Genomic DNA, 26844 nt, shown 5'->3' with positions numbered 1-26844 from the left:
CTTAGAACCTGAGAGAAGAGCCCAATCATATATATCGTTAAAACATATTATTGTTAAAGGAAAAAACTGAAAAGTTCCTTTATTAGGATCAAAACCATTAAGTTAAGAAAGAATGAACAAAACGCTAGACACGGTTACTCTTACTGCAACGTGAAACCGTGAACATTCTTTCTCTATCGTAACGATAGAGTGCAAGTTGAACGTTCTGAACGTCAACAACTGCAGAGACAAAACAAAACGTTAGTTCAACTTTGAAAACAGTACGAGACTGTCAAAGAAAATCTTTCAAACTCTGTGGCGGAAATAGCATAATATGTTAACAGGTAAAACCGAAATGACGGGCTCAAAGTTTATTAACTTCGGTAAAAGACCGCCTACTATTAGGAAGGTCGAATATAAACAAATATAAAAATTAATTTTAATGAGTTTATAATAAAAGGAAGTTAATCGAAGAGGCCTATAAGAGGCGGAGAGATATAAAATAAATCTATAACTTTTGTTAAGCAAAATTAAGAAAGAGAGTCTATACTCTCTTAGACACCAACACTTCCGTCTAAGGGAAGGGTCGGCCATTGAAAGGTGAACGAGAGTTAATACTCTCTCGTCACCATAATTAATCAAATTAATTCCAAAAGCTAACTAAGCTAATATAGAAGTTTCCAGTAAAGCGACAGCCGAAATCAAAGAGAAATACTTCACCAAAGTCGTGAAAATACTCCAAGAACATAAGCGTATCCCAGAACGTCTTGCCGGAAGCACGACAGAGGAATAATTGAGGAGGTGTCAACAAGAAGTACTTGAGTACCTGGCCACAGGTGGCGCTGGTAAATACACCCCCTTCTAGTATTGTGATAGCTGGCGTATCCCTCCATAGAATTCTGTCGGGCAACGGAGTTGACAGCTACATGATTATCGGGTAAGTTTAATATTGAAAAAATTTATTTAATGCGCCTGTGTCTGTGACCTAACCCTCGCAAAAAAAAAAAAAAAAAAAAAAAAGAGGCTTGACTGTAATGTTAAAGACACAAGCACTATAAGGGCGAAGAGTAGACGATGAGGTTGTCTGATCTTAGGAGTGAAGGCAGGCATGTTCGACTACCTCCACAGCTACAAGCGTTGTAAGTAAGCGGCTGATACAACCAGGACGAGTAATAGGCAGTTTTTGCCAAGCAATACAACATGACGTAATCTACTGATTTCTTTTTTATTATCTGGCCGTAGAAATTGAAACGAGAAGTAACCCCATTAAATGACTCGGAAGTTTGTATCCGCATAGACATAAAAAGAATTTGAGGCTCTACAAAAGTATCTCAAATATGCGAGGTATCATGAACCATCAACACCTTTATTGAATGGTGCCCTAGAATCAATAACTGTCACTTGAGGAGTTAGGCAAAGGTTTCAAACAGGGGCAGGTCAGAGCTGAAAAACTAGTCATAATTGAAGATATCATCAGCCATTACTAGTCCACTACAGAAAAAAAGGCCTCAGACATGTCCTTCCACTTGCATCTGTTTATGGTCTTTCTATGCCAGTCCACATCAGCAAACTTTCTTCGTTCATCAACCTCTTGTCTTTTCTTACTTCCCCTGCTTTATTTGCAATCTCTAAGACCCATTCTGTTATTCTTAATGTCTATCTATTATCAGTCATTCTCTTTATATGCCCTGCCCATGTGCATTTCTGATTCTTACATGTTATTAGAATATCCTCTACTTTAGTTTGCTTCTTATCCATGTTGCTCTTTTTCTGCCTACTAGTGTTATTCCCATCATTATTCTTTCCATAAATCTGAGTTGTAACTAGCTTATGTTCTAAGCCTTTAGTAAGGCTCCAAGTTTCTGATGCATAAGTTAATATTGGTAGGGCCATCTTGTTAAATACTTTTATTGCTAAAGAAAGTGACATATTACTTTTCATAATCTCTCTTTGTTTAATAAAAGCTCTCCATCTCATGCTTACCCTTCTTTTAATTTCAGTGTAATGTCCTGGAGAAACACTTACAGTCTGTCCTAAGTATGTATATTCATTAACCATCTCTAGATGTTCGTCCATAACCCTTTATATCTCTCTTCACTTTCACGGAATATTATCTTAGTTTTACTCATATTTATTTTCAGTCATACAGTTCTGCTTTCTCTATTCAAATCTAAAGAGAACTATCTCATCTGAAAACATTAAGTTCTTACGGTATTCTCCATTAATATTAATTCCTACACTTTCCCAATTTAAATTTTTAAAAACTTCTAGACATGCTGTGAAAATTTAGAAGAGATCAGATCTCCCTGACAAACAACTTTTTCAATTAGAATTTTCTTCATATCTTTATGTGGTTTTAGGATGGCTTTACTTCCTGTATAGATATTTTCAAGTGTTCTAAGATAATATTCATTTATTCCTTGTTTGAAAGAATCAAAACCTTTCTCTAAACAAAAATGCCATACACAGTGGTTTGTAATACTCTGTTGATTTTTCTATTAGCTGGATAATTACATGGATATGTTAGTTGTTGAATACATTTTTCTAAAGCATGCCTGCTCTCATGGTTGATTAAAGTCTAGCTGGTTTTCTATTTGGCCTAATATGATGTTAGTAAATGTTCTATATGTTATGAAGAATAAACTTATAGAGCTACAATTTTTCAGGTCTTTTGAGTCTTCCTTTTTGTGAATTAATATGATAAAAGTTATAGGTAAAGAGCATTCTTGCAGACATTTTATGTAAAGTTGAGAGTTTTATTACTATGAAATCTCCTCTATCAATTATCATATTAATTGTTAGACCATCTTCTCCTGCTGATTTACCTCTTTTCATACCTTTAATGTTTTCTTTACTTCCCCTACTGTTACGTTCAGTACCGACTCAGGTGTTTCATTATTTTTATTGGTGAAGTTACTGTATTTCTTATAACACTATTGTATGGCATTGCATATAAATCCTCTGCTATTTTTATCACTCTATCTCTATTGTTAATATTTTCATTTTCATACTTTTAAGCAAACATCTGTTCATGCCCTATTCTAAGTCTTACTTTACATCAATTTGATGCTTATTTTTCTTTTCTTTAGTGTTTTCTCAATTTTGGTCTGATTGTGTTTAAAAATGTCTTGAGTTTTCAGTTTACTTGTTTAGGAGATTCCTGCCAATTCTATTTCATCTCTTTTGAGATTTTACCCTAATCTCCTATCTTTATTTGGTTTTTGGTCTCTTCTAATAGGTTTCCTTGATCTTATTTAGGAACTTTTCCACATATCTCTTGTGCTGATTCCAGTATAAATTTTGTTAATTACTATTCAATTCTTTACGTTCTTCCATTTCATCATGTAGCCAAGAGTACCTACAGTATTTGTATTGCTACACTAAACTCATCAGATTTTTCTCTTATTACAGGGGTGTTTATTTTCTTTCTTAAAATTATTTTTCTCCTTTACTTATATCTAAACAAATTTTTTCTCCTCACTTTTCTTTAGTTGCTTGGCTTTAACTTGTTTAACACTGTTACATCTTTAACTAAATTAACCTTTTCACTGAGAATAAAATCAATTTTGTTTTTATTTCCCTATTTGGGCTTCTCCAATTTCATTTTCTAAGTTCTATTTTATAAAAAAGGGTGTTCATGATTTTAAGACTGTTTCTTTCAGAAAATTCTGCAAGCATGTCTCCTCTGTCATTCCTTATACAGTACCTTCTGCAAATTTACCTTCTGCTAAATATCCTCTCTTCTTTTGGCCAGCTTTAGGATTGAAATCACCAAAGGACATGTTTGAGGGCTTTGTTCTACAGATGACTACATGTACGTATATGTATATATATATATATATATATATATATATATATATATATATATATATATATATATATATATATATACATATACATATATATATATATATATATATATATATATATATATATGTATATATATATTTAAAATGTGGCTCATGTCTATTTATGACAATAAGTTTGGCTCTTTTATGACTATTCTGCTGATCGTACAAAAATTAATTTCCTGCATTTATCTTGAAATCTTAAAATGTTATCCTATGTGCTACTATAAAAAAAGTATTTCTAACTACAATAAAATTACAAGTTAACAAAAATATCTGACGATCACGGATACAACAAATTACTAAAACATTAATGGAATTGGAATGGAAATGTAGAACCTTACTTATATTTCATGTCAATTTCTGTTATGTTAACTTGTCTGACAAAATCCTCAACAGCACTTTGATCTGTGTATGAAGATATGAGAGGGGCTTTGACTTTTCCAAGTTCTGGCATGTTGTCTCTCATCCATTGTTCTATGAAGGTCTCACACTTCTCAGATACAACCACCTAAAGTATAAAAATAGATTAATGAGTTTGACAGGTGAAAAAGGAAATACTTGAACAATGACTTTTAAATAGTATGAGCCATGAATTCGTGGACACAAAATTCGAAACACAAAAGTGTGTGAGATTTTCTACTTATTTTAAACACACAAACAATGACATTCAAATCAAGAAAGTGACGTGAGGATTGTAAGCATTTAAATCTAGCAAGCATATACTGTATAAAAAGGGATTCATGTGAAATAGGTTATTTTTTTATAAAATGAAACATAATATTGGCCTGTTTAATAAAGGGCACTGAAGGTAGTATATAAAGGTTATTTGCCATGAATTTCTGTACATGGAAATTTTCTTCTCTGTTTATTTTGTACAGTACTATAAGTATTTCAATCTGTATGGTCACTGAAATTGATGAAATTTTCAATAAAAGGCTTGTGACTTAATATAGACAAAATATCATAATTTGATAATGTGTATATATGTATATGTATACAGTGTGTATATATATATATATATATATATATATATATATATATATGTATGTATATATATATATATATATATATATATATATATATATGCATATATACATATAGTGCAAATGTTTTTAATAGGAGTTGAAGCAAAGAAAAGGGTGTTGTATGCTAACAAGCAAGTATAAGGGCTGGCAGTTTCATAACCCTAGCCTACAAGCATGAATGGATTTACAGATTGAATATATTTCATTTACAGTATTTTACAAACAGTTTTTAAAGGAAGCCCTAAAGATTGTTTATTTTAAGTCTGATTTTATTTGAAATTGCCTTGTTGTGTTGATAGAAAACTATTCTATCTTACAGTGCTGTAAGACATGGCTAATTGTACTTGCTAGATGCCTAGGATAACTATAATGCTGGATGCCTAGGCTAACTGTTTTTTTTTATTTCAAAACATTAAATTACGAAAAAGCTCTCATAACGGAACTTATTCATAGGCTGGGGTATAATCTGTAAAGTTAACCCGTTAAGTGCCATTGGACGTATTTTGTACAGTTTTTCTATCAATAGAAAGGAAATTTAATCAGTTACTGTATGTGATAACAAATTAAATGTTGTAAAGCCCTATTTTATATACTGTATTGTATATGTTGATTGGCATTAAGTAAAATAACCCCAAAAAGGGCCTGGGACTTGTGTGGCAAATCCGTTGGTGAGGAGTTCAAAAAAAATTTCCCAGCTTTGCAAGAAGAAAACAAAGGGAATGACTAATCAGTAAATAGCAGAAAGCAATGTAGCTGGGGCTGGAATGGTTATAACAAAAATGTTCAGTAATGTCTGCAATTCACTAAACAAAAACACAGCAGAAAGCAACTTCCTCATCAAACTATTCTTTATAACTTGAATCTAAACCACATCAACTTACATCTATGCCATAAATCTGAACAATATGGCAGAGAAGAAGGAAAGAGATATCAAACATCTGTGCTCGGCTTATTGCCATCTTAGGAGTCTCACCAGGCTGTGGTTCCTGAAAATAAAGAACTGTATTACAATCAAGTAATTTGAACAAAGTCAACTTAAGATATTGCATAGATAAATAACAGCAGAAGACCACGAAAGAATGAGAAAAATAGTCATAAAATAGAAAAATCATTTATATACTGTACATACATACATATACCAAGGCACTTCCCCCAATTTTGGGGGGTAGCCAGCATCAAAACAAATGAAAAAAAAAAGGGGACCTTTCCTCTCTATGTTCCTCCATTCCTGACAAGGGACTCACCGAGTTCGGCTGGTACGGCTAGGGTGCCACAGCCCACCCTTCCCTGTTATCCACCACAGATGAAGCTTCATAATGCTGAATCCCCTAATGCTGTTACCTCAGCGGTCATCCAAGGCAAACGCAGGAAGCATCAGGGCCTACCGGAACCGCGTCACAATCGCTCGCCATTCATTCCTATTTCTAGCACGCTCTCTTGCCTCTCTCACATCTATCCTCTTATCACCCAGAGCTTTCTTCACTCCATCCATCCACCCAAACCTTGGCCTTCCTCTTGTACTTCTCTCATCAACTCTTGCATTCATCACCTTTAGCAGACAGCCATTTTCCATTCTCAACATGGCCAAAATCACCTCAACACATTCATATCCACTCTAGCTGCTAACTCATTTTTTACACCCGTTCTCACCCTCACTACTTCGTTCGTAACCCTATCTACTCGAGATACACCAGCCATACTCCTCAAACACTTCATCTCAAACACATTCAATTTCTGTCTCTCCGTCACTTTCATTCCCCACAACTCCGATCCATACATCACAGTTGGTACAATCACTTTCTCATACAGAGCTCTCTTTACATTCATGCCCAACCCTCTATTCTTTACCCCTCCCTTCACTGCCCCCCCACACTTTGGATCCTTCATTCACTCTCTGATGTACATCTGCTTCCACTCCACCATTTGCTGCAACAAGTACTTAAACTGATCCACCTCCTCAAGTAACTCTCCATTCAACATGATATTCAACCTCGCACCACTTTCCCTTCTCGTACATCTCATAACCTTACTCTTACCCACATTAACTCTCAACTTCCTTCTCTCACATACCATTCCAAATTCTGTCACTAATCGGCCAAGCTTCCCTTCCGAGTCTGCAACCAGTACAGTATCATCCACAAACAACAACTGATTTACCTCCCATTCATGATCATTCTTGTCTACCAGTTTCAATCCTCGTCCAAGCACTCGAGCATTCATCTCTCTTACCACTCCATCAACATACAAGTTAAACAACCACGGCGACATCACACATCTCTGTCTCAGCACCACTCTCACCGTAAACCAATCGCTCACTTCATTTCCTATCCTAACACATGCTTTACTACCTTTGTAGAAACTTTTCACTGCTTGCAACAACCTTCCACCAACTCCATATAACCTCATCACATTCCACATCGCTTCCCTATCAACTTTATCATACGCTTTCTCCAGATCCATAAACGCTACATACACCTCCTTACCTTTTGCTTAATATTTCTTGCATATCTGCCTAACTGTAAAAATCTGATTCATACATCACCTACCTTTTCTAAAACCACCCTGTACTTCAAAGATTGCATTCTCTGTTTTTAGTCAAGTGCTTAATTCGGTGGGAAGAGAAAGGCAAGGGGTTATTTAGAGTAGGATTAACAGAGTTTTTAATCCTACTCAAAATGCACTTTATTATACAAGATACACACAAAAATGTAGTATATTGTACATTACAATATTTGTATTAGAGTAACATAATGTACAGACAAATAGAAACGGCAGTTAACCAAAGTACTAAGAATATTCAATGACCAAAAACTTATGACCAATTAATGGTTTAAGATCTTTATCAAGTTCATCTTCAACATGCCATATATGTTCACTTCATTAGTGCTGTACCTTCATATTCAGAATGGGGTAAAAACAAGAGAAAAACGGAAAAGCAGAGACAATAGCAGATACACTTACTGTATGAGAAAATTTTCATATTTTTTTGGCTTCAAGCCACAGGACCTGATTTTATGCCCAAGGATGATAACAGGTGAAAACAGCATTACAAGATCAAAATAAGTTACTTTTAAATATAACAAATAAAAAGCTATACTGTATATCAAAGTTTAAATGTAGGGGTAGAGAGGGTTAATTGTAGTAGGGGGATGTTGATGAAAGAGAGGTCTAATTGGAGAGGGACCTGTGGTCGTGGTTCTATTACGCCCCAGTTATCTATACCGACACTCAAAGAGTGAGCGAGCTAGGTTTATTTCTGGCATTCCATGCATCTCTTTTTCTATGGTATATTCAGCAGTAATTATGCCTTAGAAATGGTGCTAGAGGAGAATTTCACTGGGCGACACAGGTTCCTCGCCCAGAAATAGATTTTTCCTTCGTCAAAATCCCACTTAAATTTCCTGTTCAATTTTAAGACATCATGGTGGCTTCCTGTGTTTGTATAACCAATTCCTCCTATTCCTGTTAGTTTCTGGCAATATACTTGATTTCTATCTGTATAACTTTTCTGTTTTTACTAAAGTATTGGTATAACTAGCCCAAGGACTTGATGAGAGTTATAAACAAACATAAAAATAAAGTATTCAATGATTTTAATAGATAATAATTTTCTCAATACAGTATATAGCATTTACAATTACTTAAATATTACCCATACAATGAAACCTTTACAGACCATACTTTTGCTCAACAATGAGATGAGAACTCACAATATAAGCAACCTTTTTATCAGGCAAAATTTTATAAAACAAGAAAGCTGTAAATTGTAAGTTCATCAGAACTCAAAAAGATCATTGTTCCCTTGGACACCAAGCGATAATTCTGAGATTGAATGGGCAATGGAAACTTGACAGAATCTGTACTACTGGTAAGTATATCGTTAGAGACATAGCAAAAGCATTTACAATAAAATACACTTGGTTTTCAAGTAGTTCACAATTCACAGGACATCATCTTCATTCTTTTAAATAACTTACATCCTTCTAGTGCTTTTTTCCATTTGTCCACAGAAAATAGTGTGGTAGTGCTAAGCCCCAAAAAGTTGTAAAATCCGTAATAAAATTGAGAAAATAGATAATTGTAAAGTCAGAGAATGTTCTGTGTATGTCAGAGACTTCCAGCATTATGGTACAGTATACTGTACAGCACTATACACAAATAAATTAATTGTATAACACTAGAAAATAAAGGGCTCCTAAAGATAAATTAATGTAACCAAAGGAGGACATTCCTATAATGAACAGCTGTGCCAATCGAGGACATGGAGAAATTTTCATTTATTTGTATCATGAACAAACAGTTGGTAGGTAATAACATTTCAGAGCCCATATGAAGTGAAAGAGCCAAGCAATTGTGTACAGGCATGCTCTAAAACACCCCAAGAACTAATACTGATATAGGTACTATTAAAACTTTTAAAAGTGCAGCAGAGACCAGTTCAATAAATTTAAGAAGAGTAGCTTACATAGTACACTAATCGCTCAGCTATAGTATGTGTTATATTCCAACAACCTACCCCCCTTATTAGGTGAAAAACTGTGGAGTAGATACAGTACTCTATGGCAATGTTACTTAAAGTGGTGGTATGCAGACCGGCGCCAGTACGTGAGCCATTGGCTGCTGGTACGTGCAAGTTTTCAGAAAAGAAGGAAACAATATCATAATTTCATTAATTTTACCTTATGTGCTGCAGTAAACAACTTCTTAGCTGGCTGGTGGAGCGTAGTACTCACCAACCGTGGTGGAGATTGTGTAAGTAAATGTAGTATATTCGTGATATGACAATATATTCTCTCTTTACCATTGCCTAGTGATTATTTTCCTGTCATTGGTAATTGATACTGTTAATGAGGGTACAGTACTAACCCTCAACAGATTGCAATAGGTGGGAGAAGAAAGTCAAGTACTTAACTCGGTGGGAGGAGAAAGGCAAAGGGTTATTCGGAGTAGGATTAACAGAGCTTTTAATCCTACTCAAAAAGTACTTTATTAGACAAGATGCACACAAAAATAAACAGAATCAGACATTATATCATAAAGATACTTTTACTATTTACTTGGAATTTTATCTTCAAAAAGAAATTGAAGTTATGTGCTATTGTTATTATTACTACTATTATCATCATTACAACTAGGCTATAAACCTAGTAGGAAAAGCAAGGGGCTATAAGCCCAAGGGCTTCAACAGGGTAAAATAGCCCAGTGAGGAAAGGAAACAGGGAAATAAACTACAAGAGAGAAATAAACAATCAAAATATAATATTTCAAGAACAGTAACAACATTAAAATAGATCCTTCACATATAACTTATAAAATCTTAAAACATAAACATAACATGCAAGTAAGTATTCAAAATTTTATGTTATTAACTTCATTTCATTTAATCAATTGTTCTTCTCTATCAATGATTTTGTCTGCGGAAACAAACACAGAATCTACATATATATTATGATTTTTCTGACCTTGCATAACAACTACTCATTTTCCATTTGCATTGATCTTTCAAAGAACAATTCTTTACCTGAAAATAAAAATAATCGAAACACTTATGGGCTGTATAATTGTAAGAGCCCGTGGGCAATCTACAACAACAAAAAGCAATTTATTGTAAAAAGATACAGCCTACAGTTACAAGCAAGAATTTGAACAGCTGTCATCATACGGACATCTGAGCGTTCGTTATAACCCCCTGGTCTGATATAGTAAGTATGAAAAACATTACCTTTTCCATGTATATCATTTTTTAATAAAGTAATACAGTAAATCTTAAATAAAATTATGAGAACAAAGTGGGTAAAGAAAACAATTAGGAAAAGTATACATTACTCTTATTGTAGACTTAAGTGTGTGTACCATGACTGTGGCCCTTAAATAATACACATCATCAACTCCTCCTACACATATTGACAGAAAGGGCCTCGGTTAGATTTCCCCAGTCGTCTCTATCTTGAGCATTCAATTCAATACTTCTCCATTCATCATCTACTACTTCCCACTTCATAGTCCTCAGCCATGTAGGACTGGGTCTTCTAACTCTTTTAGTGCCTTGTGGAGCCCAGTTGAAAGTTCAGTGAACTAATCTCTCTTGGGGAGTGCGAAGAGCATGCCCAAACTATCTCCATCTACCCTTCACTATTATCTTATCCACTTATAGCACTCGAGTGATCTCTCTTACAGTTTCATTTCTAATCCAGTCCTGTCCTTTAACTCCCAATATTCTTCTGAGGGCTTTGTTCTCAATTCTACAAAAACTGTTGGAGACTGTTTCATTGTCATACCATGATTCATGTCCATACAATAACACCAATCTCACTAAACTGATATTTATATGTAATTTCAGGCGATTTGATTTTCAAATTTTGATTAACCTAGCCAATGTCTGATTTTTTTTTTAATCTTTCACTAAAGTCTTATTCTAAAGACCCTGTATTAGAGATCATAGTTTCTAAATACTTAAATGATTCTACCTCACTAATCCTTTCTCCTTCCGATGATATTTCATCTTCCATTGCATACTCCATTCTCATCATCTTTCTCTATTTATCTTCAGCCCAACCTCATCTGATATTTCATGCATTCTGGTAAGCAAGCATTACAAATCTTGTGGTGTTTTGCTAATAGGGTCAGCATCATCAGCATATTCTAGGTATGCTAATTTCTTATTTCCAATCCAGTCCAATCCTTCTCCAAAATCCCCAAATGTTCTAGGTATTACAAAATCCATGCGGAGGATAAACACCGTAGGTGACAACACATTCCCTTGGAGTACTTCACTGTTCACTGGAAATTCATTTGATAGGACTCTACTAATAATAATTTTTCCCTTGCTATGTTCATAAACAGACTTAATCAAATTCACATATTTAAGAGGCATTCCATGATAATGCAGGACTCCCCCAAAAATGCCATCAAAAGTGGATGTCTATATTCTACACATTGCTGTACAACATGTCTCAAAATTGAAATTTGGTCATGATACTTTTACCTTCCCTAAATTCTGCTTGTTCATCTCTCAACTTTTCATCAATATTCTCCCTAGTCTTTAGAAGATACATAAGAAAAATAAACATAGGACTACCTTACTATTATCTATTAAAAATAATAAAGTTTTGATTTTTAAAAACAATGTGAGGACAATGCATTGACTAGATTACAGGGAATATACCAGCATAAAAATTTTTTCTTTCAAAACAAAAAGTTAAGAACAAAATTAATTATAATTGTTATTCATTAAAAATATTTTCTTCCATTAAAAATCTAAAGAAAAAACTAATCAACTTAACTAAATATGAAATAACAGAAACAATCAAGTATTTGCAAGAATAAAAATCATTTTCCTCCCTAATTTACCGATGGCAAAGTGAGGCACTATGGACAAGCTTATCAAGCTAACCCACCGGGTTCCTGAACTCGTTTTTGAATCAGATGACGGAGATGTACAGTACATGAAAGTGATGAAACCGAAGTATTAATAAAAAAAGAATTCAAAATTGTTTCACTAGGAAATATGACGCCCCATACTGTACAATGAATTCGGCTTTGTAGCCATGAATGTGTGTTATTTGTGGGGATTTGTTGGCTAATAACTCGATGAAGCCATCAAATCTCAACACACATTCAAATACAGAAAAAGAAATGTTTGCAAAACCGAAAGAATTCTTTGAAAAAAACATGTAGATTTAAAACTGTCAAAAAAGGATCTTTGAAGTGTCACACAAGAATAGTTGTGCTTTGTGGGAATCTTATAAAGTAGCATTTAGAGTTGCTAAAGCTGAAAAGCAAGGATGTTTTGATTTGAATCAAATGATTTAATTCAAGTGATTTGAATCAAATGATTTAATTCAAGTGATTTGAATCAAATGATTTAATTCAAGTGATTTGAATTAAATGATTTAATTCAAGTGATTTGAATTGACTTAAATTAGAGTAAAAAAATCATTATTTAAATCAAAATGAAATATAGTTAAAAATTACCTTGGAAAAAAGAAAACTTCCAAAACTAGTCACTATTTATAAGTATTACAACTATCGTACAAGATCCTAGTTAATAGCTATAACATTTTTGGTAAGCTTGAAGTTGTTATTGCAATTACACAAATAAAGGTCTTGACTTTTTAACAGCTATAATACGAATTAAAAAAAAATTTTGCTAGTACAGTAAATGCATAGAGAAGTCCTTAATATGATTTTAGTTTTATTTCTTACTGTGCACTTTGTTAAAAGAAAAATGCTGTATATTCCTATTTCTATTTGATTGCAGTTTCATTTTTGTTTAATTGCAGTTTCATTTTTGTTTGATTGCAGTTTCACTTTTTGCGTATTTATGTACTATTTACAATAACTTGTCCGCTCTGATTAAATCATTAGTCTGAACTTTGGTTTTTAAGAGAAAAGCTCATCTTGAGTAATGTATACTGTATTAAACTATACAGTGGTACCTCTACATACGAATTTAATCCGTTCCACAACCCACTTCGGATGTAGAAAATGTTCGGATGTAGAAACGAATTTTCCCATAAGAATACATTGAAATAGGATTAATCCGTGGTTGAGCCCAAAAACCTATGATAACTCCTTAATAAATTACTACACATAATTACACACGACAATATGCACTCTAAATTAGATAATAGACATGTAAAAAAGAATATCAAGAAATAATAAATAAGAAACGGGTTTTTAGCATCACTTTACCTTAGAAAGTCCAGCGCAGGTGTTGGTCTTGCTACGCAGAGAGGAGATGGACGGGTGGCGAGGAGGTAGAGAGGGTGACTACGATAAACGTACACTACCGTAACTTATTCTAACTTACACTAAGTGAACTTTAACCTAACTTAGCCTATTTATTTTTTTTTATTTTTATATTTTATATTTTTTTTTTACATTTTCTTTTTTTCTTTTTGATGATTAATTTTAATCACTTTCACTCTCTCCACTTAAAATTGATTGAATTTTTTTCTCTTCACTCTTTGCCATTTTCTTTGAACCACTTCCTTCCTCTTCATCACGAGTTTGCTTTGTAGTTTTTTTAAAGAAGCTATCGATAGAAAGTTGCTTGGTACGGCTTTTCAGAATGTTTCGAAAGTGAGTTAGGCAAACATCATCGAACTGCGCAACTACACGACAAACCTGCAATTTTTTTGGATGGTATTTGTCGATGAAGTCGACCACGTCTTGATATTTTCCTAACATCTCTTTTATTTGCGCCGAACCTAACACATGTTCTACCTCCTCGATCCCTTCCTCGTCATCACTCATGTGCTCAGACATAGCATGGAGTTCCTTGAGCTCCTCTGTGGTAAGTTCGTCATGATGTTCGGCGACGATTTCTGTGATGTCATCTGCGTCAACCTCCAGACCCATGAACTTGCCAAAGGAGACGATTTCCTCTACGTCTTCCACTGCACCCACCACGGGATCAGGTTCGGGGTCAAAACCCTCGAAAACTCGGGGAGAAACTGCATCAGGCCACAGCTTCTTCCAGGCAGAATTCAGTGTCCGTCGAGTTACTCCCACCCAAGCCTGATCTATGATCTTCAAGCAGTGCACGATGTTAAAGTGGCTTTTCCAAAATTCACGCAAAGTTAAGTTTGTGCTTTGCGTGACATTAAAGCACTGCTTGAATAGGTGCTTGGTGTAGAGCTTCTTGAAATTCGAGATGACTTGCTGGTCCATGGGCTGGAGGATAGAGGTGGTATTCGATGGAAGATACAGCACCTTTATGAACTTGAATTCTTCGAAGATATCATCTTCAAGTCCAGGGGGGTGAGCGGGTGCATTGTCAAGGCATAGCAGGCACTTTAAAGGCAATTTCTGCTCATGAAGATACTTCTTCACAGAAGGGCCGAAAACTTGGTTAACCCATTGGACAAAGAACTGCCTAGTGACCCAGGCCTTCGAGTTGGATCGCCAGAAAACATGAAGCTGGTCCTTATCCACATTCTGTGCCTTAAAGGCCCTAGGGTTCTCAGAATGGTAAACCAGTAAGGGCTTGACTTTAAAGTCCCCGCTAGCGTTGGCACATAGGGCAAGAGTCAACCGATCCTTCATTGGCTTATGCCCACGCAATTTCTTCTCTTCGGCGGTGATGTAGGTTCAACTGGGCATCTTCTTCCAAAACAGCCCGGTTTCATCACAATTAAACACCTGCTGCTCTATGTAGCCTTCTTCCTGCACAGTCCTTTCAAAGCTCTTCACAAAGTCAGCTGCAGCCTTTGTGTCTGCACAAGCAGCCTCTCCGTGGCGAACAACTGAATGAATCCCGGACCGTTTCTTAAATTTCTCAAACCAGCCACGAGATGCCTTGAAATCGTCTGAGGAAGGTTCGGTTGAACTCTCCCCAGCATCACCCCCAGAGCTCGCCTACTTCAAGTCTGTGAAGATGGCGTGCGCCTTCTCGCAGATGATAGTTTCGGTGATGGTGTCGCCAACAATCTCTCTGTCCTTGATCCAGATTAGCAGAAGTCGTTCCATCTCTTCTATGATAGGGCTACGACGTTTTGAAATGATGGTGATCCCCTTAGAAGGTTTCACTGCTTTAATGGCTTCTTTCTGTTTCTAGATTGTCGAGATCGTCAACATATTTCGGCCATATTCTTTTGCAAGTTCACTCACGCGGACGCCACACTCATGCTTTTCAATAATTTCTTGCTTTACTTCTAAAGAAAGAATTTCCTTCTTCCTTTTCTCACCACTATCACTACCACTTGCGAAAATAAGCCTTTTAGGACCCATGCTTTACGTTAAAAACCGTAAAAGGATGTACCCAAAAAATCACGATTAAAATACAGTTACTGTAATAGCAGAACGCACAGCGCACAACCACACGAAGCCGACGAGAACAGAGGAATGACCCAAGCCACGCTAATTGAGGGTCCCTCCGAGGTCGAAGTGCTGCCTTCTATCGGCGGAAATAAAAAATACATCCGGCGCTATGAGTACCGTCTACGCGTACGGGTATTGTTTACTTCGGGTGTCGAAAAAAAATTCAGGTGTAGAGTAGGAACGTGTTCGAAATGTACTTCGCGTGTCGAAAAATTCGGATACAACCGGTACGACGAAAATTGCTTACTTCGTGTGTCGAAATAAAATTCGGGTGTAGAGTCGAAAAATTGCTCGAATTTTACTTCGGATGTTGGAAAATTCGGATGTAGATACGTTCGTGTGTAGAGGTTCCACTGTAGTTTAATTTAACATAGATCACGTTCAATACCAGAAAATACCCAAATGAGACTGAAACAAAAAATCAGCAGCAGCAAATGGGAACTATTGGAGAAAACATTTAAATCAAGAAAATTTATTTCAATAAAAAAAAAATTACATTTAAATCAAAGAAATCAACTGATTTGAAATTTTTTTTAGAAAAAATAATGATTTTTTCAACCCTACTGAAAAGCCATACACAATTGGTGAAATGCTAGTGATAAGCTGTATTCAAGATGCCTGTATGGAAATGCTAGGTGAGCCAGCGGCAAAGAAAGTGGCTTAGGTGCCACTTTCAAATGACACCATAGCTTGACGGATTCTCGACTTGGCTCACGATGTGTGGAAGATCAGCTCATAGGACATTAAATCAGCATCAGCTCACAGGACATTAAATCAGCAAAGTACTTTTCTTTGCAGCTTGATGAATGTACAGATGTTGCTAATCAGGACACTCTGATGATGTATGTGCACTTTGAATACGAAGGTGATCTGAAGAGATTTTCTTCTCTGCTTCACTACCAACAAATACTACTACTGTAGTTATAACGTGTTCAAGACCATGAGCAATAACATTATTAACAAATGTGGGTTGGATTTAAAGTTTTGTGTAGGCTGATGTTCTGAAGGTGCTGCCACAATGACAAGACAGCATTCAGGAGTTGTTACCCAGATTAATGCACTTTCCCGAGAATGCAAGTCGACATACTGCTTTCTTTACTGAGAAAGTCTTGTAACCAAAAAATGTCCACAAAACTAAACATTGAGCTCAACAAAGTTGTAAAAATTATGAACCATGAAAAGCTAATGCTTTAAATTTAAGACTTCAATGCGTTTTGTGATAATACGGGAGCTAATCATAAGCTGCTCCTATTGCAATCCAATGTAGGTTGATTGTCAAGGGGGAAAGTCCTGTCAAGAGTGTCTGAGCTACGAAACAAGCTTGTCGAGGTTCTACATGACAAAAAACAAAACTGGTCTCAATTGTTCAGAATTGTGGATTTGTTAGACAAGCTGGCTTATTTGGCTGATATCTTTTCTATCTTTAATGATCTCACCACCTCCATGCATGGGACAATGGCTATATGTTTTACAATGGCAGACAAGATCGACAGACAGAAACAAAAGCTAGATGCATGGAAGAGTAGTGTCAATAGATTGCTATGATATGTTTCATCAATTAGGAATTACCATCGATGATGCCAGCAAAGACTTAAAATATTGCATTGCTATGAAAAGTCACCCGAGAACACTTAATGAATCTGGCCAACCGGTTTCAGTTTTACTTTCTAGCAGCAGAAGACCTATAGAAAGGGATTTCAGGGATCCAAAATCCGTTTACTACACTGCAAGATGAATTGTGTGCCATTATGGAGGATAGATTGTTGGAGCTGGATGGTGACGAAGGATTGAAGAGGACTATCGAAACTACATTATCACTTGGTTCATTTTGGATTAAAGTGAAAGCAAAATATCCTGAACTTATGAAACTGTTCTAAATTCTTTTCATTTCCTTCTACATACCACTGCAAGACTGGTTTCTCAAAATGAGTGTTATTAAGACAATATACAGAAATAATATGGACATTCATTCTCCACTGTGTGTGGCACTGTCCTCAATTGAGCTGCAACTGCATAAACTTACAAAGATGCAGCCTCACCATTCACATTGGTATTGATTAATATAGTAAACTGCTTAAATAATATTGTGTTATTTGTTTACAAAATAAATATAGGACAAAAAATGTCAACTCTCTTCATGTTCATTATATATACTGTTTCTGGAATAAATTAATGTTAATTTAAAAATATTACTAGTCCCTGGCAATGGAGAAGAAAAAATGCTGGTATGTCACATCACGTAGTTTGAGGAGTACTGGTCTAGGATATAATTTTTTGTTATTATTTCAATATAATTTTTCCATTTTTTATCTTTAAAAACTTACATTTTTCTAAACTCTCTTCACACTCTTATAAACACTTTCTATACTCCTAAAAACTTTTTAAACTAAAACTTAATTATACTATAGACCCATCATTACGTATTAAAGAAAAAATTAAAATAGGAACACTCACACATGACGATACGTACTAAAATTTGATTATTGATGATGATAATGATGATTAGCTGTGCAGTACTGATCAATGTAAATGATAACAATGATTAGTTAAAAGTAATGCACAGCAAAGAAGAGCAATAAGCACTAGTTCAGCAGGCACTTCATCTGGTGGTGTACTATCTTCATTGTTATTGTCGTCTACTGTAGTATTTTACCTTACTTATCCTGCTGATGGAGCACCCATATCTTCTTTTTGATTTGTGGGTGAGGAACACTGAGATCAGCAGTTGCAGACTCTGCCATTTCTAGTTCACGTACTCATCAGAGCCAGCTTCTCCGTGGAGGGACACACTCTTAAGGTTCAATCATTCTCATGGAAAACATCCAGGCATTAGAAGAATCCCAGAAATTAAATTTAGAATTGCAACACAAAGGTAACTAGAGAGAAAGACCACAGAAAAGGATTCAAGTTCCCTTCATCATGGAAAGAAAGAATGACCAGCCACAGCAATACTGAACAACAGATGGATGGTAACCAGTCTGGGCATACCAAGGACAAGAAGCACAGATGGATATTATGTCAACTACCACAAATGCACAGGAGACAGTTACAGGCACTTCGACCACTGAACGTAAGGTAACAGTCTGGGGACATCAAGATCAAATAACAAACATAAACAGTCATGGTTATGGTCACTGACTCCATAATTGATGTAGTATGAAAAGACAGGACAAACTGCTACCATGTTCATGGGCACTGCAATAGTACTAAGAACACAGAGTGGAAAACACCAAACCAGAGCCGTTTCAGAGATGGACATAATGCCCTTACTACTTTACTCATCAGCTGTAAAGTCAGCAATTCTATGATTAGAGCTCAACACTCGTGTAATCATATTCAAGCCCATGACTGAACCTGACCAATTACAAAGAACTGAAAAGGTCATCTGAAAATAAATGTCCAACATTCCCTTTTAAGAAGTAAAACTGATGGTTAGTTAATAGTAATCTCATAACAAAAGTTTCTGATCCTCTTCTTGTTCCACTAGTTATGTGAATTGGCATAATGCCCATCACCTCTCCTCCAGGAAAAGTGGGGTTTGAGAGATATCCAGCAATGCTTCCTACAAAGAGAAGACTTCCAAGCAATCTTCCCGCATCTTGTCAGTCCCAGAACTAATATGTGGAAGAGACCAAGGAGACTAAGGAGAATATGATGGTGTCAAAGAATGAGAAGGAAAATGTTAGAGGCCCAAAGGCATTTTCTTTTCTAACCCCTAAAATGCCTTTTGCTTTGGTCTTCCTCTACACCACAAGGGTTCAATGTCTAAACAAGAATCTGTGTACCATGTATGGGAGTAATTGAATTAGGAACTGCAAAAGCAGCAACAGCCAAATAAAATATTGGCAAAAGTCAAGGGTATCAAGATCAAGATACAACGGAATATGAGAAAACATTCTCGGTTTTTGTAATTACGAAAGAGCCACAAATATAACTTTAAAGTTGCAAATATAATTTTTAATGGTCACCTACATAGGATAATAAGATATCTGAAGCAAGATAAGGTTCAGGGGGCCGGCCGGTTATTGTCGATTTTTAATGACAGGACTTTGACATTCATACCACTAATAAGGTGACTTAAGACATCTCCAAACTGCATAGGATTTTTGCCTCTGACCTTCGCTTTTGCGACACCAGGGAGATTTATCCTAAAAATGAGTGTTTTTTAAATTCTGTCCGCTCCCTTGATAATTTTTACTAGAATCTGGGATTACTACCCTAAAAGTAATTTTTTTGCCGGATATGAATTTTTTCTTTATGGTAAAAAATAAATCCTAAAATTCAGGGAAAAAAAAATATGAAACAAAAATTGGGGAAAAAGGGCTTCATTTCATTATTTTATAATGTATATCTATCTTATACACCCAATTTTAATGCTATATCTAGAAAACTAATGGAAACTATTGTCTTTGAAGGTCAATAAGTATAGTTTTGAGATATGGACATTCAAAGTTTTTCTTTGTATTTTTACAAAGATGATATTAATACATCATGATTATTAAGAATTTTATGTTCTTTTTTTGGTATTAATAAAAGAAAACAAAGTTATTTTTCATAATTTAATCATAAATGAACACTCTCTCTCTCTCTCTCTCTTTGCTCTACCGATATTACCCTCTTCTGAACTCCTAATAGAGCAAATTTTCTTCTTCCTTATGTTAGCAAGATGATGAAATTGTCTTTTCCTCTTTGAAATGATAAAATTCTTGCCAAAAACGAGAAAAACAAATGTAAAACTGAGTGAATGTCAGAGGTCAAACTCGGGCATGTACTCTCTCTGTGGTTTGTGGTAGGACTGAAGGATGAAGGGTGTAATACTACATAGTTATACAGATGCCCTTGTTCACAATTTCTTTTACATTAAAATGTAATAATTATCAAAATTTACGATAACAGAAGAAATACTGCATTTTCTTGTAGGGAACAATGTTTAAGGTTTATTGAGCTACTTTTAATAATTACCCTGTAACTATGAAAGTAAGAGGAATTTTGACAAAATATTTTGTATATGCATTCTCCATTGCCATATGAAGCTCAGTGAATGTTTTTAGGATTTTTTTTTTTCTTCCTACACTCCCTTATATTGACATTCCAGCCAGCCCCCTTTAGTCACGGTTGCCACTGCTTGCCAAATACCCAAAAGGTTAAACAGTTACAAGGAAAGCACAAGGAATGCACACGAAGTAAAGTCAAGAGTTCCACAGGCACAGCACCTTCAAGCATAAACTCCTGTAGCTACCTATAAATCAATCCAAAACTCAGCTACAATCGCCCACGTCTGAAGATATTTTTGACATACCTATGATTTGTGGCTTAAAATTCAAATAACATGAAAAATAGTATGTATTTTTGCACCGAAATCAATACAGTACGCACACACCAAATACTGTACTTATTAAACTGTAGACTGCTTTTTAAGTAGCCTGATATGCTGAAACAGCCACAAAAAAATACCAGTAAGGCGGAAAGTAATGTAAAGTTACACAACCTGTTCACCAAGCAGGGTTCATAATTGCCATCTCAATATTATGGGACCATGTGTGCAAAAATCATGTAGTAGGCTGGCCAGGGCATAAACCACCCATTGAAATACTACCGCTAGAGAGCTTTTGGGTCCTTTCACTGGCCACAGAGTAGTGCATTAGATCCTTCTCTCTGGTCACGGCTCATTTTCCCTTTGCCTACACTCACTCTTCTTTGCTGAAGGGGTTAACTACTGCAATGTAATTGTTCAATGGCTACTTTCCTCACGATAAGGGTATAAGAGACTCTTTAGCTATGGTAAGCAGCTCTTCTAGGAGATGGACACTCCAAAATCAGACCATTGTTCTTTAGTCTTGGGTAGTGCCATAGCTTTTGTACCATGATCTTCCACTGTCTTGGGCTAGAATTCCCTTGCTTGAGGGTACACTCAGGCACACTGTTCTATCTTATTTCTCAACCATTTGTTTTTTTAAGTTTTTAAACTTTATATACGAAAGATTAATTCTAATGTTACTATACTTAAAATACTTTATTTTAATTAGTAATTACTTCTCTTGTAATTTATTTATATCCTTATTTCCTTTCCTCACTGGGCTATTTTCTCTGTTGAAGCCCTTGGGCTTATGGCATCTTACTATTCCAACTAGGGTTGCAGCTTAGCAAGTAATAATAATAATAATAATAATAATAATAATAATAATAATAAAACATCTAACTTACCATACTAAGTTCATTGAACTTGACAACCTTCTGGGCAAAAACTTGCAGATTTCCTGATGCAGCAGCAGCTGCCAGTAAGAGATCCCGACTTTTACCGCTTACTAAGAGGGTCATTACAGGAAGAACAGAGTCCTGAAATTTTCATTGAAAACAATTAACAAATTACAGGTTATATAAAAAAGAACCAATTAAATTTTTCAAATACAATTTATGATATATTAAAATAATTACAAAGATAATATTAGGCTGAATAGAAAGACTGCTAAACTTTAATCAACTAAGAGAACAAGCAGGTTTTAGAAGCGGGTATTCAACAACAGACCATATCCATGTAATTGACCAGCTAATGAAAAAAAACAACTGAGTTTGACAAACCAATATGTATAGTATTTATAGACTATGAGAAAGCTTTTGATTCTGTCAAAACTTCAGCAGTAATGAAAGCCCATCGAAAGCAAATAAAAGTTGAATCATGTTAGAACAACAATAAAGATAGTGATAGAATTCAGATTGATAAAGGAGTTAGACTAAAGGTAGTAGCGAATCTTTAGAATTTGAATTTTTCGAAAACTTTAGAAAAAAAAAATTTTGAAATCAACATCATGGTTTCAAAGTGTTGAAAGTAGAAATAGATAACAAAAAAGCTACCTCTCCAATAGAATAATAGATAAATTCTCTACCATACAGTATCACAAACAACATTGCATGATAGTTGACAGCCTTGCCTAGTATATATAGTGTGACCAGATCCAAGGGGGGACGGTAGAAAAGATCTTTCATGCGACCCACATGAGCTGCAAATGATAGCTAGCACAAAAATACTCGTCTCCTATCGGAAACCTTATGAGAATTCACTGACCTGGTCACCCTAAGTATATATGACTGGAGATTGATGAAGTAACATTTTATTAAAAAATTCATTATCTAGTTATCTTTTTTCAAAACTTTCGAACACTTTTGGGATATTCAGGTTGATTCCATACACTAAGTTGGACAGGGAGACCCTATCTCTCCTAAATCATTCAGTTTTTCAACAGGAAGTTTTTAAGAATTTACATTGGGGAAATGTAAGAATTAACAGTAATGGGGAATACCTTAACAACTCAAGATTTTCTGATGACTTCCAATTAGTAAATCATGGGAGGGATTGTGAAAGATAAAAAATTTGAATAGAGAAAGGAAAACTGTACGACTGAAAATTAATGAGTAAAACTAAGATAATATTCAATGAAAATGCAGAGACAACAAGTAACTGTTATGGACGAACCTTAGGAGATTGTTAATGAATAAACATATTTAAGACAGACAGTAAATGTTTCCGAAATTAAAAGAAGCATAAGTATGGGATGGAAAGCTTTTGGTAAAAAAAATGAGATTATGAAAGCTAAAATGCCACTCTCTCTAGAAAAAAAAGTATTTAATCAGATGGGCCTACCAGGATCAATCAACTTATGTATCAGAAATTTGGAACCTTACTAAAGCCTTAGTACATAAGCTAGATACAACTCAAAGAGCTATGGAAAGAATAATGTTGGGATTAACACTAAGAGACAGAAAAAGAGCAACAAGGATATGAGAATAAACTAAAGTTGAGGATATTCTAACAACAAATAAGAAAATGAGTAGATGTGGGAAGGACATTAATAAGTATGACAGATAACAGATGGACATTAAAGAATAAAAGAATGGGTTCCTAGAGAAGTCAGGTTAGTTCAGAATAAGTCTTTAAATGAAGACTTGCTGACCATAGATTTCTTAAAAGAATCTAAAGAATTTAAAAGCTTTGATGCTCATCACTATCAAAAATAGATAGTTATGTGCTGTAATGGAGTTCGGCACTGGAGTGTCATTTTCTTTAACATCCACACAATAATCAACTAGCCATGTCTTCTCTGGATTTTCCCCTGAACTAAAAGCAAGTTTCCTTTGGTGCTTTGAGTTTTTAATTTGGTATGCAACCATGGAAACTTTTTTTCCATAAGAAGAACAATGAGGCCTTTGCACTCCTCATATCGATATTCAAATTGCAACACTCTCCCGAACATAAGACATTAAGAGAATGCAGAACACTACCACCCAGTAACAATTCCCTTGAACAATCTATGCAGTAGGTACTTGGAAATCCAGATGAAATCTCTAAAAGCAATAAAAAGCCTAAAGCTAACCAATCTGGATTTGGGGCATGTCAACAAACCGACAGCAACGCACAGACTGGAAACAAAGATAGAATTTCTTCCCCAAGACATTAGTTACTACCATTAACCACTACATTGTCTCTTTGCTTTATTAGAGAAGGAGCTCACTGAAAGGGAGAAATTTTTTCTTTTAGTTTTAGAAGTAAATGATAAAACCAAACTTCCAGAGAGAAGCAATAAGAAAATCAGGAGGTTCATAAACGTAATATTAGGACATATGTTTATTCATATATTAATCTATACAGTAATACCTCGGTATGCGACCATAGTTCATTCTCAAAAGGAGGTCGAATACCAATTCGTTTGAGTATCCAGTATTTGTTCGAGAACAGGCCTTTTTCCCTCAAACTCTATGGTAGAAAACCGATCTGTTCGAGCTTCCAGACGTTTAAATACCGAGGTTCTTTTGTAGTGACATATGGTTATTTAAACATTAATTCTGTACAGACATGTTTATTTAGATAATAATCTATACTGACATATGTTTATTTAGACATTAATTTATAGAGGACTTTATTCAAATCATCATAATTTCAAAACACCCACTTAATAACATATCAGTTATCAAATTCATAAATTATGTAAATTCTTTGGTATACACAAAATTATGAAGATATGGAAACTACTATCCACGACAATACGTAACAAAAAAGGAACCCTTTCTATAAATTTGAGAACTACAGTACTACTAAAAATATAAATTTTCAACTCTAATGAAATATCAAGCTGTGTGTAGTTAAAAAGTAACAAAATAATAATGAACAATATAAATAGTATCATAAAAGAAATAAAAGTGTAAAAACTAACCTGATTTTTATTGCTTAGGGTTTTCAGGATATTGCTAACAGGGGGCTGTGCTCGTAAAATGAGACTTGGGTTGCCTGGATGAGCTCCTTGAGTGTCATTCTTCTGGATGTTGGCAAGTACATTTGATTCTTGCAGCCTGGTTAAAAAAAAAACAAGATTTTCAACTAGAATCATTAACTTCCGTAATTACATTCGAATAATAACCAATAAATTCAAAAGTGCTAACTTGACGAATTTAGAATTAATAGAATATTTTTCTCTCCCTCCCACATACCCCTTTCCAATAACCTGATAAATATTGAGTGCAAACTAGAAGGAACTTGAAAGTGCCAACAAAGAGCAAAATTTAAATCAATTGATGCCCTGACATCTCAAACCAAACATATCACTTGAATTATAATAGAGAAGAATTAGAACTAATCTTGCTAAAATAAAATGGGCGTATTATTTTGTTAAAAATCTTAATTTCTATGAATTTCACCTTCACATCATAAGCTGAATTACAAACCTCCCAAATGGTATGAAGGTGATGTACATAGACATTGTTACACTTAATATGATTGCTAATCATCATCATCATCTCCTCCTACGCCTATTGACGCAAAGGGCTAATAATGATACGGATTAAAAATGAAAATCCTATATCATCAGCTATTACGATTCAACTCAGCTCTTCAATGTAATGTGGTACTACCGCTAGAGAGTTATGGGGTTCTTTGACTGGCCAGATAGTACTACATTGGATCCATCTCTCTGGTTACGGTTCATTTTCCCTTTGCTTATGAGCACATCAAATAGCCTGACCTATTCTTTATATATACTCCTCTCTCCTCATACACCTGACAACACTGAGGTTACCAAACAAATTTTCTTCTCTCAAGGGATTTACTATTGCACTGTAATTATTAAGTAGCTACTTTCCTCTTGGTAAGGGTAGAAGAGACTTTTTAGCTATGGCAAGCAGCTCTTCTAGGAGGACACTCCAAAATCAAACCACTGTTCTCTTGTCTTAGGTGTGCCATAGCCTCTGTACCATGGTCTTCCACTGTCTTGGATTGGAGTTCTCTTGCTTGAGGGTACATATGGGCACACTATTTTATCTTATTTCTCTTCTTCTTGTTTTGTTAAAGTCTTATTCTATATTTCCTTGTTTCCTTGTTTCGTTTTCCCTGTTGGAGCCCCTGGGCTTATAGCATCCTGCTTTTCCAACTAGGGTTTGTAGCTTAGCAAGTAATAATAATAATAATAATATTAATAAGTCTCTCTTTCTTCATTTTTTAAATACTCTATAACATGTTACTCTGAACTATGGTAAAAAATAAAAACATAATTCTTAAACTAAATTCTATTATTTCCATACCTAAGTAAAGCCAAATGATATCTATTTTGAATTGCCAACTTCAGGACTATAGAATACGAATGATAAAAAATAAAAATTCCCCCTCTACAGAGCTGCTATCCTACCACCCTCCTGTTATGTCCTGATCAGACATTGCAGAAGAACAAGTGTCAAGCAAATACCAAAACGAAAAACTAGATTCAGTTTCGTAAAGTTGGATTGTCTAATTGAATGAATCACTTAAGGGGACCGTCCGCTATGGTGGATAATATCTCATCTTAAAAAAAATAAAAATAAAATCAAGTTATTGTTTCTACGTATGCAGAAACATGTCGTACATGCTCTCCAGTAGTTTCAGCCAATCATTTCTACAAATAATAAAGATAAAGCGGTCTTTAAATGATGATGTCATCCTAACTGCATTGTCTGCATGACTGAGTTTGACAAAATCGTCTTTGCATGTCAATTTTGCATATATACAGCAATTTTTTCACTTACGTTTCAAATTCTCGTACGTCTGGCAGAGATGGAAGGCATTGGGAGAGGGAAGGCAAACGATCTACAAAACTACGAGAAGACAAGCCAGATGTCTCTGCAAGGATCAGAGAGGATTGTCTAGG

The 26844-nt window shown here is 35.1% G+C and overlaps 1 protein-coding gene across 5 annotated transcripts in view; it reads right to left on the bottom strand.

The window, feature by feature from the left end:
• The window catches only part of MED24 (mediator complex subunit 24), a 349247-nt gene that overhangs the window by 101382 nt on the left and 221021 nt on the right, over positions 1-26844 (bottom strand). For all 5 annotated transcript variants that reach the window (XM_068389049.1, XM_068389044.1, XM_068389055.1 and 2 more), the window contains 4 exons: positions 24886-25021; positions 21884-22015; positions 5737-5841; positions 4172-4338 (listed from right to left, as the gene is read on the bottom strand). In XM_068389049.1, the coding sequence (XP_068245150.1) occupies positions 4172-4338; positions 5737-5841; positions 21884-22015; positions 24886-25021 (540 nt within the window). The remainder of the gene's footprint in view (positions 1-4171; positions 4339-5736; positions 5842-21883; positions 22016-24885; positions 25022-26844) is intronic.

The sequence above is a fragment of the Palaemon carinicauda genome, chromosome 1, assembly GCF_036898095.1.
Source record: "Palaemon carinicauda isolate YSFRI2023 chromosome 1, ASM3689809v2, whole genome shotgun sequence".
Classification (NCBI taxonomy): domain Eukaryota; kingdom Metazoa; phylum Arthropoda; class Malacostraca; order Decapoda; family Palaemonidae; genus Palaemon; species Palaemon carinicauda.
This window is presented reverse-complemented; position numbering and strand designations above follow the sequence as displayed.